The sequence below is a fragment of the Solanum stenotomum genome, chromosome 3 (genome assembly GCF_019186545.1).
Source record: "Solanum stenotomum isolate F172 chromosome 3, ASM1918654v1, whole genome shotgun sequence".
NCBI classification, from domain to species: Eukaryota; Viridiplantae; Streptophyta; class Magnoliopsida; order Solanales; family Solanaceae; genus Solanum; species Solanum stenotomum.
In genome coordinates, this window is record NC_064284.1 from 3,849,697 (window position 1) to 3,867,539 (window position 17,843).

Here is a 17,843-nt window from a genome sequence, read left to right on the forward strand (position 1 = left end):
CTTATTAGGAATAGGTTTACTACCACTAATATAGTGATTAAGACCACAACCACAAATCATTGAAAGAAATTGTGTATTCCATAGCAAGAAATTTGATGACGTGAGATTCAAGGTTAATTGATGAGCAAGGTTAGGTGTTGGAGAATAAGTTGCCATTGGAGTGGTTGAAGCACTAACTGGAGTGCTTGACGTGCTTGGGGAATTTATAGTCTTCCATTGCTCGTTCAAGTGGTCGTTTTTTCGCTTTAGAGAAGAAGAACGGAAAAAAATCCTAGATGGAAGGTTGCTCAAAGAACTATGGCTATGATACCATGAAAAAAACTTTTCTTCTTTGTTTCTCATTGAAGATAAATATCAACACTTGTACACGAGGTCCCCGAACAATACTAGAATACACAAAGAAAAAGGATACATATATATACAATACTTCTAATTATCTATCCTAGGAAGAGTTAACGTACATTTATTCTTTAAGAAAATATGTATTTTTAGCCTCCTGACAACAATGTCAAATATGCTCTAATTAGTTGAAATTTGTCCATCTTTACTTTCTAATTCTGACTTGAATTATTTATAATATGTTTTGTTATACTAGTAGCATAATATGTGCATGGGGTGGAAATGTGGAATGAGGCTATGAAAATTAGGTGTAATAGGAGTCAACATATAATATTTACAAATAAAATTGAAATCTTATTTGCTTACTTAATTCATGTTTTTAATATTTTTTTGTGTATTGAGTCAATTATTATAGTATAATAATATAGTCAATTTCTTTTCAGTTGCTACGATATACAAAAATCAACTACAAGAGTACACACAAAAAGCTGAGAAAAGACTCCCAATTTATCATTTTTTAATGAAGGTTCTGAAAACTTCCCAAAGCATAGAGCTAAAGTCTTGGTGGATGGTGTTGAATACACTTCCAAGTTGACACATTAAACAAAAAAGCAAGTTGAGCAGGAAGTTGCGAAAATTGCTTGTGAATCCATTTTTCACAAAGAAACTAGAGTTGAATCTTTTCCGTTTCTTTACGAGGTACTCACTCTATACTTTCTTACACCTTTCTGAATAGTGCGTTGAAAATTCGTTTTTGCTCAAATTTTACTACTTTTTGTGTTTTGTTTTTTTAAAGGACCCTAACCTTGTGCAAATCTATTCTAAATGAATTTGTCATCAAGAAGAAAATGAAGCCTACATATAATACGAGATCTCAAGAAAAAGGCCAAAGTTCAGTTTTTATTTGCCACCTTGCTTTTGGTGGTAAAAATTATATAGGTGAAGAAGATGGAAACAAGAGAGTGGCAGAGCATTTAGCTGCTCGAATTGCCATCGAATCATTATTGGGTAAATGTTTATTGATCGTGTTATTTTATCTCAATGCTTATATGACTATATATTATGTGCAAACGAACGTTTGTCTAACCTTTTGAAAATCTCAAAGAAACGAATGCAGATACACTTTCACCAATAATCATGTCCAAAGTTAACTTTGATGATTATTTGCCTAAATGCTCAGGTGAGAATTGAGATAATCGTGTTTATAATTGATCATTTTTCAAAAGTTATATATACTTGTTGAGTCACATCTCATGCATGTTGTTTTGAATAGGAAATTTACAAGGTGAAAGTTCAAGTGGAAAGAAGCACAACGCTAACACCAACAATGAATGAAGGAACAAAATGAGAAGATTTGACAACTAATACTTGGAAGTTAAATGTTTCTCTTAGTATCTTGATAGAAACATACATGATACTTGTCAAGTTTAGTGGGATTGTGAATTCACTTTGCAAGATTTGACTCAACTTTGTTTGAATTGGATGTTACAGTATTTTGATATACTTCCAAAAAATTCTCTTTATTGTTCACTTCTTTGTATTTGGATTTTCTACACTCGAGCCAAGTGCTTTTCGTAAACAACCTCTCTATCTTCACGAGATAGTGATAAGGTTTGTTTACACTCTACTCATCCCAAACCCCACTTAGTGGGATTTCACTGGTATGTTGTTAACTTGTTCTTGTTGTTGTCATCGTCTTTGCATGTTCAACACTCTTCGTACTTATAAAATGGAAAAAAATTGTACGGACAACGCTACACAAAGCTCCTCCTTTAACCAAGAGTGTTATTCTAATCTTATGTATTTTATATTCCTCTTTAGTTAATTATTTAAGGATAATAATTTTTGTGATATTTGGCCAAATACATTTAACCTCCCTTTTAGGTAAAAAATATATATATTGTATTTGAACTATGCATGCATTTTGTGTATTTTTTTAATATTGTCACTATTTGACATTGTTGTCAGGAGACTAAATTACCTATTCAAAACAACATTCATGAGATGTGACTCAACAAGTATATGTAATTTTTGAAAAATAATTAATTATAATCGCGATTATCTCAATTCTCACTTGAGCATTTAGGCAAATGATCATCAGAGTTAACTTTGAACATGATTATTGGTGAAAGATTACATGCATTCATTTCTTTGAGATTTTTTAAGGGTTAGACTAACGCTCTTTTGCACTTAATATATATTCATTTGCATTGAGATAAAATAAAACAATAAATAAGCATACCTAATAGCTATTCGATCGCGTTCGAGCAGCTAAATGCTCAACCATTTTCTTATTACCAGCTTCTTTACCTATATATATTTTACCATTAAAAGCAAGGTGGCAAATAAAAACTGATCTTTGCCCTTTTGCATCACATCTCATATTATATTTAGGTTTCATTTTTTTCTTGATGGCAAATTCATTTAGAATATATTTGCACAATGTAGGGTCCTTTAAAAAAAACACAAAAAAATAGTAAACTTTTGAGCAAAAATGAATCTTTAGTGCATTATTCGAAAGGTGCAAAATGTGTAAAGTGATTACCTGTAAAGAAACTGAAAAGTTTCAACTTTAATTTCTTGATGAATAATGGATTCACAAGCAACTTTTGCAACTTCTTGCTCATCTTGATTTTTTGTTGAATGTGTCAACTTGAATTTGTATTCAACACCATCCACCAATACTTTAGCTCTATACTTTGGGAAGTTTTCAAAACACTCATTAAAAGATTGGTAAATTGGGAGCCTTTTCCCAGCTTTTTGTGTGTACTCTTGTAATTGATTTTTGCATATCGTAGCAATTGAAATGAAATTGATTATACAATAATAATTGACTCAATACACAAAAAAGCATTAATAACATGAATTAAGCAAGAAATTAAGTTTTTAATTTATGTGTATATATATAATATGTTGACTCCCATTACACCTAATTTTCATTGTCCCATTCCACATTCCCACCCATGCACATACCATACTATTACTATAACAACAATAACATATTATAAATAATTCAAGTCATAAATAAAATAGTGAAGATGAGACAAATTCCAACTAAGAGCCTATTTGAAAGTTCAAGTGGACAGAAGCGTAACGCCAACACCAGCAACGAAGGAAGGAACAAAAAGAGAAGATTTGACAACTAATACTTGGAATTTAAGTGTCTTAATATCTTGATAGAAATATACATGATACTTGTCAAGTTTCGTGGGATCATGATTTCACTTTGTAAGATTTGACTCAACTTTGTTTGAATTGGATGTTATAATATTTTTTATATACTGTTAATAACTTTTCTATATTGTTTTCTTCTTTTGTGTTTGGATTTGATACATTCGAGCCAAGTGTTTTTCGAAAACAACATCTCTATCTTCACGAGATAATGATAAGGTCTGTTCAGAGTACTCTACCCATTAAGTGAGATATCACTAGGCGTGTTGTTTACTTGTTGTCATTGTTGTCGTCATCGTCTTTGCATGTTCAACACTCTTCTTAGTTATAAAATAGGGAAAAAAAAATTGAAAGCACGACGTTGCACGACACTCTTCCTTTAACCAAAAGTGTTATTCTAATCTTATTTATTTTATATTCCTCCTTAGTGAATTATTTAAGGATAATAATTTTAGTTTCGCAATTATTAGTAATAATTTATTTTAATTTTTGTGATATATGACGATATACCCTTTAATTAAAAAAATATATTGTGTTTGAACTATTGGTGTATTTTTGGATATTGTGAATCAAATGCTCGATTATTGTACTCTTTTCTTAAATAGGAGTACAAGTGTACAATTACGGCTGAGAAATGGGGAAGAATGCAAAAGGAAGCTGATTCCATTTTAGAACTTGCCATTATAATAAAACACATTTTTTTTTTGGAACTCTCAAGTAAACCAACAACATCTACTCTTCGAATGAGCACTCTTTCTTAGTGAGTACTTTGTGGTAACCTAATTACTATGTAACAACTCGCAAACTACAAATGAGATACAAACTGCAAGCCCCATCGACGAGGATGGATATCCTAGGTCTCCCACATGGGAGATCCACTTCTCTACCACTCAATCTGCCCTTGCGGGCGTAAAGCACATTTATTCGTTGATTTTTTTTGTACACCATCAATATAAAGATTTTTTTATACTATCTGATCATTCAAATGATATTTGTAGATAAAATTCTTTAAAATATGGATTATGTAGTTTTACAAATAAAACATTTACCTGCTATTATATGTACGTTAAGGAAAAAAATTTAAAAAATTAGTGTTATTGTACAAAATGATTCTCCTTCACAGTTCTCATGCAAAGTAAGTGTGGTACAAAGCCATGATAAAGGGCAAATACTCTTCAAAACTTCATTTTTAGTTTCTCAAAGAATAAGGAAAAAAAAAGAAGAAAAAAAGTAGTGTTATTGTACAAAATGATTCTCCTTCACAGTTCTCATGCAAAGTAAGTGTGTACAAAGCCATGATAAAGGGCTAATACTCTTCAAAACTCCATTTTTAGTTTCTCAAAGAATTGCATCTTCAGCAAATATGGAATTCCCCAAATTTACTTCCAGTATGCATCTCTCATTTCAACTTTCTTCTCACTCACCATTATTTTCTTGCTTAATTCATTTTTAATGTATTTTGATGCTTTCAACTAATATTATTTATGGTATAATTTATTTGCAGTTCCTCCGGCACAAGTAATGTACAAGAATCAACTGCAAGAGTACACACAAAAAAATGTCAAACAACTTCCAATTTATCAAACAGTTAATGAAGGTTTTCCACATGCCCCAAAGTTCAGAGCAAAGGTTTTGGTTGATGGATCTGAATATCAATCCAAGTTGACATATCCCACGAAGAAAGAAGCAGAGCAGGCAGTAGCAAAAATAGCTTATGAATGCATTCACAACAAAATTGATGCTAGAGATATTTCACTTATTTACAAGGTGATATTCACTTGTTGCTTCTTCCTAAATAGCTAGATGTTCGTTTGCTCAAAATACTTATTTGAACTTTTGTTTTTGTGTGTTGAAGGAACCCATGTTGTGCAAATCCATTCTCTATGAATTTGCTGTCAAGAGGAATCTGGATAGGCCTATATATAACACTAGATATACAGAAGGGCCAAGCTCAGTTTATATTTGTCACTTGGTGTTGGGAGGCAAAACTTACAAAGGTGAGTTAGCTGGGAGCAAGCAAATGGCAAAGCAAGTAGCTGCTCAAGCCGCGATTGAATCACTCTTGGGTATGTTGATTCACTGGTTTTTCTCTCTCAATGCTTAAAGGTATATTATGTGCAAAAGAACTCTAACACCTTAAAGATCTTGAAGAAACTGATGCAGGAATGCTTTACGAGATCATCATGTCAAAAAATAAGTCTCATCCTAGCATGCAAACCAGAATGGATACTGGCTCTAGTGAGAAAATGTTGCCTAAATGCTCTGGTGAGAAAATTCCGACTATAATTGACTTCTTCTTTTTCTTGAAAATTATACATGTTGAGTCACATCTCATGTTGTTTTGAATAGGCAATTTACAAGGTCAAAAAGCAAGCATTGAGGTAAAACACATACCTTGCTGTTTGCAATATATATACAGTTTGATCTAGCCTTATAGATCATGAAGCAAATGTTCAGGGGAGGAGTGCTCATTTATAAAATATTTTTATTTACAGAGAGCAGCTGTTTGCTTCAACACTGATGGCATAGTTGGTAGCTCTGGAAGTGGACCAAAGCGTAAAACCGAAACCAACAACTGGGAAAGGAACAAAATGAGAAGATTTGGCAATTGATATTTGAACTTTATGTCTGTCTTAAGATCTAGGTAGAATATACTTGGTGACTGTCAGACTCATGAGATAGTTATTTATTTCTGAATTGTATTGAAAACCTGCAAAACCACCACCAGCAAAAATTATCAAGGGAGATTGATGGGCTGAGTGGTGATCCTAGAAGTAGACAAATACATGTTGATTATCTCTTGTTATATTATAGAGTTGGTATACCCTTCATCCACTTGACTACTACTATCCCACCTAGCTATGTCAGGGATAAATTATTACTCCTCTGAATGGAATGATAAAGTGGCTTGAGCAGACATGTTCACATCCGTACCCAAAGTTGTCCAATCGGATCCACAACTGATAAAAGTACTTTTTTACCTTCAGGCAAGGTGGCTTTCCAGTGTGTTTGAACTTCGAAGTATAACTCCTTTCTTCCTGAAACGGAATGTAACTAGTTTAGGAACACAGAAACTACAAATTACAGAGACTGTGCTATCACTGCTTTGAACAGATTAACAATAAATGCTGTGAACATTCAAATATCCTAGCGCGGCCAGTTTTATGTACCATACACTTCATTTACCTATGGTATCTTGATGAGTCTAGTCTGTCTGTCTGTCTTTCCATCCCTCTCCCCTCTATAGTCTGTACCCCTTTTCACGTATAAAGTTAGGGGTTGTTTGGTTAGCGGACAAAGTTATACATAGATTATAGTACATGATTTAAAATCACTGTGTATATGGTCTTTTTTGGGAATATCTGGATACTCTGAACGATATAAAAGCTTAACAGTAGTATTTTTGTCTTGTGGGAGTTTTATCTCTGAAAAACTAATCCTCTATAATAGTGTTTTCAGCAACAAAATGAGCAAACAGTTGATTTTCCTTTACTGCAACTAATTTTCATTTGAGCTATAAATACAATTTGGACTGAGTATAGTATTATAGTGTATGAAAACATAACACTCACTTTGAACACAGGGAGAAAGTAATATGTTCTTTCGTTTTACAGTGATCCTCATCGTGGCCGCGGATGAGGATTAACTTAGGGCCAGGATAATCTTAGATAGCAGGTTTTGAGGAGAGTTCCACTATGTGTAAATGCTGGGCCACAATAGTATCATTACCGCTTAGCTAGTGGGGCTCAAAGAAGTAGGAATAGAGTAGAGCAGATTTATGATACCCGACAAACAGTCACTGTCATGCATTTGGGCCAGACAGGTAGAAGGAGCCAATCAAGAATCTCTCGCCAGAGGACTGAAATACTCCTGAAGTGATAATTGATTTATTTTAGAGGCACAACTGCTAAACCCCACCTACAAATTCACGTCACTCCATTCTGATTATCAGATCTCTGAGAAACTTAAGGTAACTATTTCCCTTCCTTTGGTTATATGGTGCGTAAGTGCAACAATTATGGGCGATATATCTCAGCATATCTCCTTTTTACCAAGATCAATAAGGAGATCACAGATTATATGCGCCAAATTCACCAAACAACAAGGTAGTGTATAAATTAAAGCATGACAAGCTTACAAGGCAAAATGGTTCTTTACCTTCACTGAGAAGAGTGAACCGCCCAAGTTGTGGAAAATCAGAGAACTTCTCGATACAAATCAGATTATTCACCTGGCATGATTATTTCGGAAGATCAAGACCTAGCACACTATACAACAGAAGGGAAAGGCAGAAATGAAAGAGGAAAAGGGGTTAGTATTATCCCATATGTAAAGCATCGCTGATTTTATCTTTACAGTTGAGGCTAGGCACATATTTTGGAAAGCATAAATATTTAAAGCTAGTGAAAATAAACATAAATTACAATTGTAGAGATACTAAAGTGACAGGTTTCATCCTACTCAAGTAGACAACTAACCTGAACACGACATAGACCGATTGCTCCGTTCTTTACAAATAAAGGTTTTTTCTTCATGGGCTTCTTTTTCTTGAGATCAATCTGCTGCATCAGTTCAACAATCTCACATTCCTCAACAATAGCATGAATGTGCAACACAGCCTTGTAGCCAGCAGTAAAAATAGCCTGAGAGAGCACACAATGTTTATTTAATCACAGATGTATGAATGCACTTACGCAATTCTGAAGCTAATTAGAGTGAATGAAAGGCTAGGTTTATGTTTGACCCGTACATTGTCCAACAGCTCCAAGATCTGTAACTGTGCAACAAACTCAGTAACTGCAGGTATGGGCTTTGCTGCAAGTGCAAAACTTATTAGATATCAATCTAAGCTTGAAAACCAATCTATCACAAAGTTGGAGATTCATGTATGTGTACAGTACCTAAGAATATCCTCTTTACAGTACACACAAATATCTGGATTAATTTCACTAAACCAGTATTATATCTCTAATCTAATTATAATTGATTCTCAAACCGGGTTAGTGATTTACTAAATAAGTGTGGTACCTCAAAAAACCATCAGTAATTTTCCTCAAATCAAGTACTGAAACTGCATGACTTCTATTAACTCAACAAAAAATTATTTAAGGCAAATGAAAGAAATTATTCTGTAATAAGAAAGGAATGTCTCCTTAGATCGTTTTATCTATGACTTGCCAACTTCAGTTCCTCACATGTTGGACCAGAATAAATCAAAAGAAAAATATGAGTCTCGTATATGTGATTAATCAAAACCTTGCTAACCGCAGATGTATTTTTCATTAGCTCACTACATTAGCTTTTTGTTCATTTGCCTTGTTCACTAGAGTATTACTTTTGTCCTGATCTTATATTGGTAGAATCAGCTCATTTGTATTTCATTTGTAACATCTAATGTAAAAGACCAAGATCTAGGACACATCATTGTCTACGGATCAACTTAAGAAGAAAACTAAGATTTTTCACCAAGTTAAAGACTAATGAAAATCAAAAGACCATCCCATCATTTAAAAACAAATACGCTGACACTAAAGAGAATCTCTTTCTTTTGTCTTATTTGTACCCTTCATGTCATCTAAACAGAAACTGTCAGACAAACTGCAACATATACACAACATATAACTTTATTGTTTACTCTTTGTCAAGTTCTGTTTGAATGAACGATCTTCTTAAATTCTCTAGGAGATATAATTCAGTAAGCCAGCCACACTGTTCCACAGGAATTTCTTGCACAAACACTCGGCTGACAGAAAGGTTAAGGGTGTCCGCTATGAAGAGAAAATATTTTGCTAGAAATAAGTGTTTTCTTTCTTATTTTTGGTGTTTCGCAAGTGAGCAGAAAATATCCAAGCATTTTATGTATAATTTAGGCAAACACTATGGCGGATGCATTGGAGTGAGGGTCAGAGGGGACGGGGGTTGGTGGTGGAGAGTTAGGGGAGGGAGGTCTGTGGTAGTGTAGTGATGGGGTGTTGGGGGTGCGGAGGAGACAATCAACATGGTATGCCACTAATGGAACTTGTTTTCACTTTTCCATACTTCCATTGGAGAAATCAGTTTTCCTAATTTTAAGTAACTTATTTCCAAAACATTTTGACTAACCAAACATGGAAAAATTGAAAAACATATGTTTTCCTCCATAGCAACACACCCCAAATGCAACACTTTTCTCCTTCCAAGGATTCTGTTATAGTATATGACGCATTCCATGTTTGTGAGAGGATAGTATTCCCTTAAATAGGTAACTGGTTAGCAATTAAGTATTTTTTACCTTCAAGCAAGGTGGCTTTCGACCATTCTGTTCAGTGTGTTTGAACTTCAAAGTATAACTCCTTTCTTCCTGAAACAGAATGTAACTAGTTTAGGAACACAGAAACAACAAATTACAGAGACTGTGCTACGCTATCACTGCTTTGAACAGATTAACAATAAATATCTTAAGTGAATCTCACACGAATTATTGATCATAGGAAGATGAATCAAGGATGAAATAAATTTTCTTACCTTTTGCTCTGAAAACTCAGAAGGATACCAGTACCACCTACAAGTAAGTTTGGTGATTGTATAGTCATCCCAATACATGTGCTCTTCACCATATCAAGAAAAGTATGATTTTTCTCGTGGCCGCATATGAGGTTAACTTAGGGCCAGGATAATCTTAGATAGCAGATTTTGAGGAGAGTTCCACTATGTGTAAATGCTGGGCCACAATAGTATCATTACCGCTTAGCTAGTGAGGCTCAAAGAAGCAGGAACCTATTTCTCTTCCTTTTGTTATATGGTGTGTAAGTGCAACAATTATGGGCGATACATCTCAGCAATCTCCTTTTTACCAAGATCAATGAGGAGATCACAGATTATACGCACCAAATTCACCAAACAACAAGAAAGGGATTATCCACTTATCCCTCTTCTGTGCTTTGCTTCCATGTGTGCAATAACTACAGTAAATCCTCAACACTTGTGGAGAAGACCAGCACAATAGCTAAGTATACAGCAGCTAAAATCTAATTGGTATACTTTCACAATCTACTCTCTAGTACTACCAATAGTCTCCACAGGTACAAACACCTTCACTGAAGTGATGAAAACGGTTACTATCCCGAACAATAATTAATCTACCCACAATCTTCGATATGAGTTTGATTGCAGTATGACAATCTCCACAAACCCTTAAATTTTTCATCACACGAATTGGTCTCCCAGATGGTATATTTAGAATTGCAAAGGCAACTGCTAATTTTTCGCTGTGATACTTGAGCATGTGTGCCTTCTCCTCCTCATCTACATCATGCAGGACCAATTTCGTGGCAGAGACATAACCTTCCTGCTTCATTAATAATTCTAACTCTTCCAAAAAAGCATATATTCTCTTGCTGTCTGGATGCATGGTATCCCCAACTGAAAAAAGATGTATCTGATTTTGCACCTCAACCCAGCTGTAACCAGGCATTTTCCTTACTCCCGTGTCCCTCATTTTTAATCTCATCTTGCTAACATCACGCCATCTGCCAGAGGCTGCATATAAATTTGAGAGAAGGACATACATCCCGGCATTCCAAGGCTCTAATCTGAAAATCATTTCAGCAGCCTTTTCTCCTAATTCAGTGTTTCCGTGAATCCTACTTGCCCCAAGGAGAGCACCCCAGGTTGCAGCATCTGGTTCACAAGGCATATCCTTCATTAGATTTTGAGCATCATCCAGTCGCCCAGCTCGACCCAGAAGGTCAATCATGCAAGTATAATGCCTGGGATTTGTAACTATTCCATAATCTCGAGCCATTGAGTAAAAGTGTTCCATGCCTTTGTCAATCAAGCCGGTATGGCCACAAGCAGATAATACACCAACCTGTAAAAAAAGCACAAAAACTGAAACCTTAACAACTGTACAAAGATTAAGACAAAACCCTATATCAGATGATGTGTATAACTCAGTGGCTGAGGCAACCCACAACACATGGGAGCAATCTTTACATACAATTGCATTAAGCAATTCGGGATTAAGTAGTTCTAAACAGATTGAATAATGCAAAAACAGTTTTACAGTACCCTCAAAATAATACTTTAGAATATAAAATGAATCAACAATTACCATGGTGACATCATCCGGTCTGATACCTGCTTCCTTCATTGATTCGAATTGTCTAAGAGCTTGTTTGCCAAATCCATGCCTTGCATAACCGATGATCATTGTGTTCCAAGAGACAGCATCCTTCTCCGCTATCTCCTCGAACACATCATATGCCTCGTCAATACTTCCGCACTTACAGTACATTGATAGGAGTGCATTTCCGACATAACACCCAGTGTGATATCCAGCCTTGACAAGTCGTCCATGTATTTGCTTTCCAAACTCGAATGCAGCAATGTCAGCAGATGTACTCAAAACACAAGTAAATGCCGACCTATTTATCCTCCCACCATCTCTCTTCATTTGAACAAACATGCGTAATGCCTCCTCACTGTTGCCACTTTGAGCATACCCAGCAATAATTGCTGCCCAAGAGATGCAATCACGGTTAGGCATACAATCAAACAAACTTCTGGCATGAGTTATATCCCCAATTTGAGCATAACCTGTTATCATTGTATTCCAAGAGCTGATGTTTTTACAAGGCATTGCCTCAAAGAATTCCCTCGCCAAGTCCATCCTTTTAGACTGCACATATCCTGCAATCATTGCATTCCAAGAAACCTCATTCTTCTCTGGCATCTCATCGAAGATCCTCCTAGCCTCATCTACCATCCTATTCTGTACATAACCAGAAAGCAATGAAGTCCAGGTAAACACATCCTTAATAGGGGACTCATCGAATAACTTCCTCGCTTCCTCCAAATCATCACTCTGGGCATAACAAGAAATTATCGTGTTCCATGACACCTGATCCTTGACAGGCATTTTATCGAAAAGCACCTTTGCCTCAGCCAGCATCTTCTTTCTCAAATACCCACCCAACAAGCAATTCCAAGAAACCAACGGCCAATTATCCTTTGACTCAAACAATTTCCTAGCCTCCTCAATCCTCCCATTCTGAACATACGTAGCGAGAAGTCCATTCCAAGAGATCTCATTCTTCACGGGCATCATGAGAAAGATCCTTCTAGCATCATCAACGTACCCATTCTGGGCATACCCGGAAAGCAATGCATTCCACGACACTACATCTTTAACAGGCATTTGATCAAACAAAATCCTAGCTGCCCCAAAATTCTTATTCTTGATATACCCACTAAGCATAATGTTCCAGGATACCAAATCTCTCTGAGGCATTTCGTCGAACAGCTTCTGAGCGAGGTCCAATTTGCCATTCAACAAATACCCAGAAAGCATTGCGTTCCAGGATACACAGGACTTTGCAGGCATGGAGTTGAATAAGCTCAATGCGGAATCGCATTCTCCTTGTCGCATGTGTTGGGTGATAGACCTGTTCCATTGCACTATATCTGAGCTACTGACTTTCGCCGACTTCGCCGGTGGTTCACCGCCAGCTAATTTGGTGCGTGGCAATTCTGCTTTGAGATGGCTCGCCGGTTCATTCAGTAGTAAACGCGAACAGGTGCTGTGCAATCTTCTGAAGCGCATTGTTCAAGACCGTTAATTTTCAAACTCTCAAGTTCAACACACCAATTTGCTTTCGCGGGAAAATTGTTGCACATCAACTAATCAGATGATGGGCCCCGGAGACCAAATGGGCTGACAACTTCTGACTTCCGCCGGCCCATCCCAGCCCACGAATCCTAAGTATTATTTAAGTTAAACTGACAAGAAAATAATTTTAGTTTCTTTTTTTCCAAAATACGATTAGAAAAATTTAAATACTTTAGTAGAGTTGCCTTGGAATTAAACGAAATAATAGTGCCTGTAGAAAAAAAAAACAGAAAAAGCTTTAGTCATGAATCAATGAGCATATATATTGGTAGATTGTTGGACTTGGTCTATTATGCAAGTATATTGGATATAGTCTTCTTACCACCGAAAGGATGTAATGCAACTTCATTAATTATTGGTTTCAGATCTGATATCTGAGTATAAGGTTTTATACGAAGCAAATCTAAATTAATCGGACTTCAATATAAATATCGAATACTAAAGATGAAAAAGAAAAATATATATCCCTCTTTTAAGTGAGAAATTTGACTTTGTTCTCTAGTTTTTGTTCTATTTTTTATTTTTTGGTAGATTGTTGGACTTGGTCTATTATGCAAGTAAAAATATTAGAAAATCATATTATTTCCACCCTTTCAATTTTGGTAAAATACGGAGTAGTTAAGTTCTCAATGTATGAGCATCTTTTCCTAGCTTAAAAGAGCACATAAAAATAAAATTCCTTGCACACTATCTGCCATACCTCACCAATTCAATTCTTAACTTTCTTGTAACAAATTAATTTTGTATACAAAGTTCACTTATCATATTAATTCATATTTACACCGTATAAAATTCATAAAACCAACTTATACTATGCTATTTGAATAGATTTGCGTATATAAAAGCAAAAGGAAACATCAAAAATCAGTCATTAATTATAAGTAGCCAAGTCCTGCTGCCCAGAAAACTAAGCAGCTAGTGCTATTTATGGATTTTTTAAGTGCAGCCCTTTTTTTGTCTTTTGTTTCGATCGGATTCTATAAAAAAATCCCCTATTTCTAAATTATTCTGAATAACCAATCAACTCTTGAACTTATAATATTTAATGGTCTCTTTCTAGGTGTTGAATGTGTCTGACATATATATATAATTTTTATGATGATTATATTTGATCTATAAATACTTTAGTGTACTGGCTTATAGGTTTAACTAATCAGGAAGACACAAAATCTAGTAATTAATTAACCAAATGGGTAATCGCGGTCAGTTATTAGTAATTGGACTACTAACCCTAGCAATTTTCTTGGTTAAGCTATCTTCATCCTCCCAAATTGTTAGGCGTTTTTCATACAACGTAAATTACTTGAAACTCTTTAGCTAATTTAAGTGTAATTAGCTAACTGATTTGTGTTTGTTTATTTATTTTCAGATAGAAAGAAAGAACGTAAGACGTTTATGTCATACGAAAAGATTGCTAACAGTGAATGGCAAGTATCCAGGACCAACCATTTTCGTTCATGAAGGCGATAATCATGTGGAGGTTAAAGTCACTAACCAGAGTCCCTGGAACACTACTATCCACTGGTAATTATTCACAATTTTAATGAATTTTTTCAGTTACTGATAAGGCATGTCACATAAATTGGAACAGAAGAAGCAACAGAGTAACTTATTTGTTACATTATGCTTAAAGTCGATTAGTTATGATGATGCAATTTGCACCTGGTATATATAGGCATGGGGTACGGCAGCTAAGAAGTGGTTGGGCAGATGGACCAGCATACATAACTCAATTTGTAAGTTACACTTACAAATTCACAATTATTAACCAAAGGGGAACCTTATGGTGGCATGCTCATCTTTCCTGGCAACGCGCCACTGTCTATGGTGCTTTTATTATATACCCTCGAACAAGGCCTTATCCATTTTCAGCTTCAACAGAAGCTGAAATCCCCATAATCTTTGGTACTAATCAATTAATTATCGAAATAAACTGTACTAACATTTTTTTTAGCATGATTGATTGAATGAAATTGACATGGTATACAATGTTGATTAATAGGTGAGTGGTGGAATGGAGAAATTGAAGATATAGAAAATGACATGAAGTTATATGGAAGTGGTCCTAATTCTTCTGATGCTTATACCATAAATGGCTTGCCAGGGCCCTCGTATCCTTGTTCTAATAAAGGTAAGAAAATTAATCAAACCCAAGCCTAAATTCAAAATAGTAGTGTCTAGAGGTGATAAATGAGCGAATCAGGTCAAATTTGAACAGGTTAAAATGGATCAGAACAATAAATGAGTCGTGATATAACATGCTCATAGTTAAGTTTTTGATTCAGATGATCACGTAACGGGTCATAATATCTAAATAGACTAAATTGTCTCCCCTTTCTTGTTTGTGTGCTTCACCATAGCCTTTTGTGTTGCAGATACATTCATTCAGACAATTGAGATAGGCAAAACATACTTGCTTAGGATCATCAATGCAGCACTAAACGATGAACTCTTCTTCGCGGTGGCAAATCATACATTAACAGTAGTCGAAATTGATGCTGTTTACACAAAACCCTTTACAACAAAAGCTATAATGATCACCCCTGGACAGACAACCAATGTCTTAATCACTGCAAATCAAATCCCTGATTCAACAGGAACGTTTGTCATGGCGGCTAGGCCTTATCTTACTTCAGTCTTCCCATTTGACAATTCCACTACAATTGGTTTCCTTAAATACAAAATCCCAAACACAAAAATCACCAAAACCCCTGTTAAATCCTTCACTTTGCCTTCCAATTTACCCCATGTTGTCTAGTTTCCCTGAACGGCCTCCCCATCCTTTTAACTACACAGGGGTGGATCCATTATCCGAAAACCTGAATACTGAATTTAGTACTAGGATCTTAGTCGTGCCATATGGCACGAGACTAGAGATTCGTGTTTCAAGACACGAACTTTCTGAATCAAGAAAATCATCCAATTCATGTACATGGTCATAATTTCTTCATTGTGGGCAGGGGATTTGGAAATTATGATGTTGATCGCGATACGAAAAATTATAATGTTGTTGATCCACCTGAGAGGAACACAGTTGGTGTTCCTGTTGGAGGGTGGGCTGCAATAAGGGTAATAACTGATAATCCAGGAGTTTGGTTTATACATTGTCACTTGGAGGAACATACTTCATGGGGTCTTGCTATGGGACTGATTGTTCAAAGTGGTCAACATCCTTCTCAGTGTTTGCTTCCTCCTCCTCATGATTTTCCTGCATGTTGAGTCAATTATTACTATTTCTTATTTAGTCATAGAGCTTTTTCAAGATTAGAACTAGCATTTCTTCTATGTTCTCTTTACCCTTTGTTTAAGACATCTTGATAATGGGAATAGTTAATGTTTCAGTGTTTTACTTCCTCTGCTTTAATGTTTCAGTGTTTTACTTCCTCTGCTTTTCTAAGTTTGTTCTCTATTACGCACTAGTACTGCTCGTTCTATCTCTAATTACTTATCCACATTGAAGTGACATACCTAGTAAGAAAATAAGATTGACATGGTAGGTTTATCATTTTACCCCTATTAATTGTGAAGTGGATGAATTATAAACGTAAGATTTTCAAAAACTTATATATTTTTCAAAGTATATATTCTTTCTTTGAAAAAAAAAATTATTTTTTCTTGATTTGTCAAAATGACCAAGTAATTTAAGGACAACTAAAATAAGAAAAATAGACAAAATAATTGGGACACATGGAGTAGTTTTTTGGATGGCCACTCTAGTTAGGGAAATAATATACTCTACTAAAGTTACTTTTCTTTTCTTATTTTGGGACAACAAATATAATCCAATTGTAAACTTTTTGACAAGAGAAATAAAGTACACGTTTGTGATCATGATTTCAAGTCAATGTTTAGACATGTGATTTGGGATCATGAGGTCAAATCTCATTGTTTTATTTAAAAATATTAATTGAACTGATTTTAGAGTCGCCACTTAATTTTTAAAAAAAATCAAGAAAACTGTTATTTTCAAAAGACTAAAACAAAAATCTAGTGAAAACTTAAAAAGGTTTCGAGGTTCTTCTTAACATTATAGGAAGGTTTTAAAAGCATCTAGAATGTCCACTAAGGGTTCGAGGTTCTTATTAACATTCTAGGAAGGTTTTAAAAGCACCTAAAATGTCCACTAATGTGGTTATCTGACAATTAATTATTTGGCTAAATTTGTTTGACTTGATTTGAATTGAACAAGGGGGAATACGGGGATACTCTAAGTGAGATAATTTGCAACATTTATTCTTTAAGTTTTGTTAAATGATGACTGATGTAGTTAAGTTGTTAAATCAAAAAGGACGTCTTTTGGGAATTTGAATTTTTCGACCTTAAGATTAGCAGCAACTATCAACAAGCACACAAACACAATAAAATAGAAAGGGAAAGAGACTCGGGCCCAAGTTTGGTTTCTCTGTCCGCCTGGACCAACACTTGGGCCTAGTTCGGATTTGGGCTTCTTAGCCCACTTCAACCTGTGCTAAACTAATATAGATGCTAATTTTTCTTTGGGCTTTTGGTCCCAATTTCACCTGTCCTAAAACTAGCATATGATACTAAAAATAAATGGATTTTTTTAGCCCAATTACAACAAAACACAAAAACTGGAAATTTGGGGACTTCGCAGGCCCATTTCTGCTCCAATATACAGTGTATACACTGGATGTATATCACTGTATATCTTATGTATACAGTT

General features: G+C 35.1%; 4 protein-coding genes and 1 pseudogene across 6 annotated transcripts; 3 read left to right on the top strand and 2 right to left on the bottom strand.

The window, feature by feature from the left end:
• Window positions 1-275: 275 nt before the first annotated feature.
• LOC125857772 (double-stranded RNA-binding protein 4-like) lies at window positions 276-1,674 on the top strand (annotated as a pseudogene).
• A 3,338-nt stretch (window positions 1,675-5,012) lies between these two features.
• LOC125858418 (double-stranded RNA-binding protein 4-like) lies at window positions 5,013-6,122 on the top strand. Its single transcript, XM_049538190.1, has 4 exons — window positions 5,013-5,277; window positions 5,366-5,576; window positions 5,662-5,775; window positions 6,010-6,122. The coding sequence occupies exons 1-4, from the start codon at window positions 5,032-5,034 to the stop codon at window positions 6,120-6,122; spliced, it is 684 nt and encodes a 227-aa protein (XP_049394147.1). The 5' UTR covers window positions 5,013-5,031.
• Window positions 5,745-10,232, bottom strand: LOC125858417 (uncharacterized). 3 transcript variants are annotated; one of them, XR_007445740.1, is made up of 6 exons: window positions 10,015-10,232; window positions 9,782-9,850; window positions 8,261-8,325; window positions 7,989-8,153; window positions 7,669-7,741; window positions 5,745-6,548 (listed from the first exon to the last, which is right to left on the bottom strand). XR_007445740.1 is itself a non-coding variant. In XM_049538188.1 (4 exons), the coding sequence occupies exons 2-4, from the start codon at window positions 8,076-8,078 to the stop codon at window positions 6,433-6,435; spliced, it is 279 nt and encodes a 92-aa protein (XP_049394145.1). In that variant the 5' UTR covers window positions 8,079-8,153; window positions 8,261-8,422; the 3' UTR covers window positions 5,745-6,432. The 3 variants fall into 3 exon arrangements, 2 of the variants coding, with proteins under 2 accessions (XP_049394145.1, XP_049394146.1); XM_049538188.1 differs by lacking the exons at window positions 9,782-9,850; window positions 10,015-10,232 and having other exon boundaries at window positions 8,261-8,422; XM_049538189.1 differs by lacking the exons at window positions 8,261-8,325; window positions 9,782-9,850; window positions 10,015-10,232 and having other exon boundaries at window positions 7,989-8,238.
• A 70-nt stretch (window positions 10,233-10,302) lies between these two features.
• LOC125858402 (pentatricopeptide repeat-containing protein At4g02750) lies at window positions 10,303-13,130 on the bottom strand. The gene is made up of 2 exons (XM_049538164.1): window positions 11,603-13,130; window positions 10,303-11,359 (listed from the first exon to the last, which is right to left on the bottom strand). The coding sequence occupies exons 1-2, from the start codon at window positions 13,091-13,093 to the stop codon at window positions 10,553-10,555; spliced, it is 2,298 nt and encodes a 765-aa protein (XP_049394121.1). The 5' UTR covers window positions 13,094-13,130; the 3' UTR covers window positions 10,303-10,552.
• Window positions 13,131-14,348: 1,218 nt separating this feature from the next.
• LOC125857773 (laccase-1) lies at window positions 14,349-16,378 on the top strand. The gene is given in 7 exon segments (XM_049537416.1): window positions 14,349-14,453; window positions 14,529-14,683; window positions 14,835-15,064; window positions 15,162-15,290; window positions 15,535-15,844; window positions 15,918-16,038; window positions 16,040-16,378. Coding segments are annotated over 7 exon segments (1,389 nt in total).
• The last annotated feature ends 1,465 nt before the right edge of the window (window positions 16,379-17,843 follow it).

Bases quoted from the DNA above. Each gene is read 5' to 3' on its own strand.
- LOC125858418 (XM_049538190.1), top strand. From the start codon at position 5,032: ATGTACAAGAATCAACTGCAAGAGTACACACAAAAAAATGTCAAACAA. The intron at 5,577-5,661 runs GTATGTTGATTC...AAGATCTTGAAG, and splicing joins CGCGATTGAATCACTCTTGG to AAACTGATGCAGGAATGCTT. The intron at 5,776-6,009 runs GTGAGAAAATTC...ATTTACAGAGAG, and splicing joins AATGTTGCCTAAATGCTCTG to CAGCTGTTTGCTTCAACACT.
- LOC125858402 (XM_049538164.1), bottom strand. From the start codon at position 13,093: ATGCGCTTCAGAAGATTGCACAGCACCTGTTCGCGTTTACTACTGAAT. The intron at 11,360-11,602 runs GTAATTGTTGAT...CTTTTTTTACAG, and splicing joins GACCGGATGATGTCACCATG to GTTGGTGTATTATCTGCTTG.
- LOC125858417 (XM_049538188.1), bottom strand. From the start codon at position 8,078: ATGCAGCAGATTGATCTCAAGAAAAAGAAGCCCATGAAGAAAAAACCT. The intron at 7,742-7,988 runs GTTAGTTGTCTA...TAATCATGCCAG, and splicing joins TCGGTCTATGTCGTGTTCAG to GTGAATAATCTGATTTGTAT. The intron at 6,549-7,668 runs GTAAAGAACCAT...ATTCCGTTTCAG, and splicing joins GTTCACTCTTCTCAGTGAAG to GAAGAAAGGAGTTATACTTC.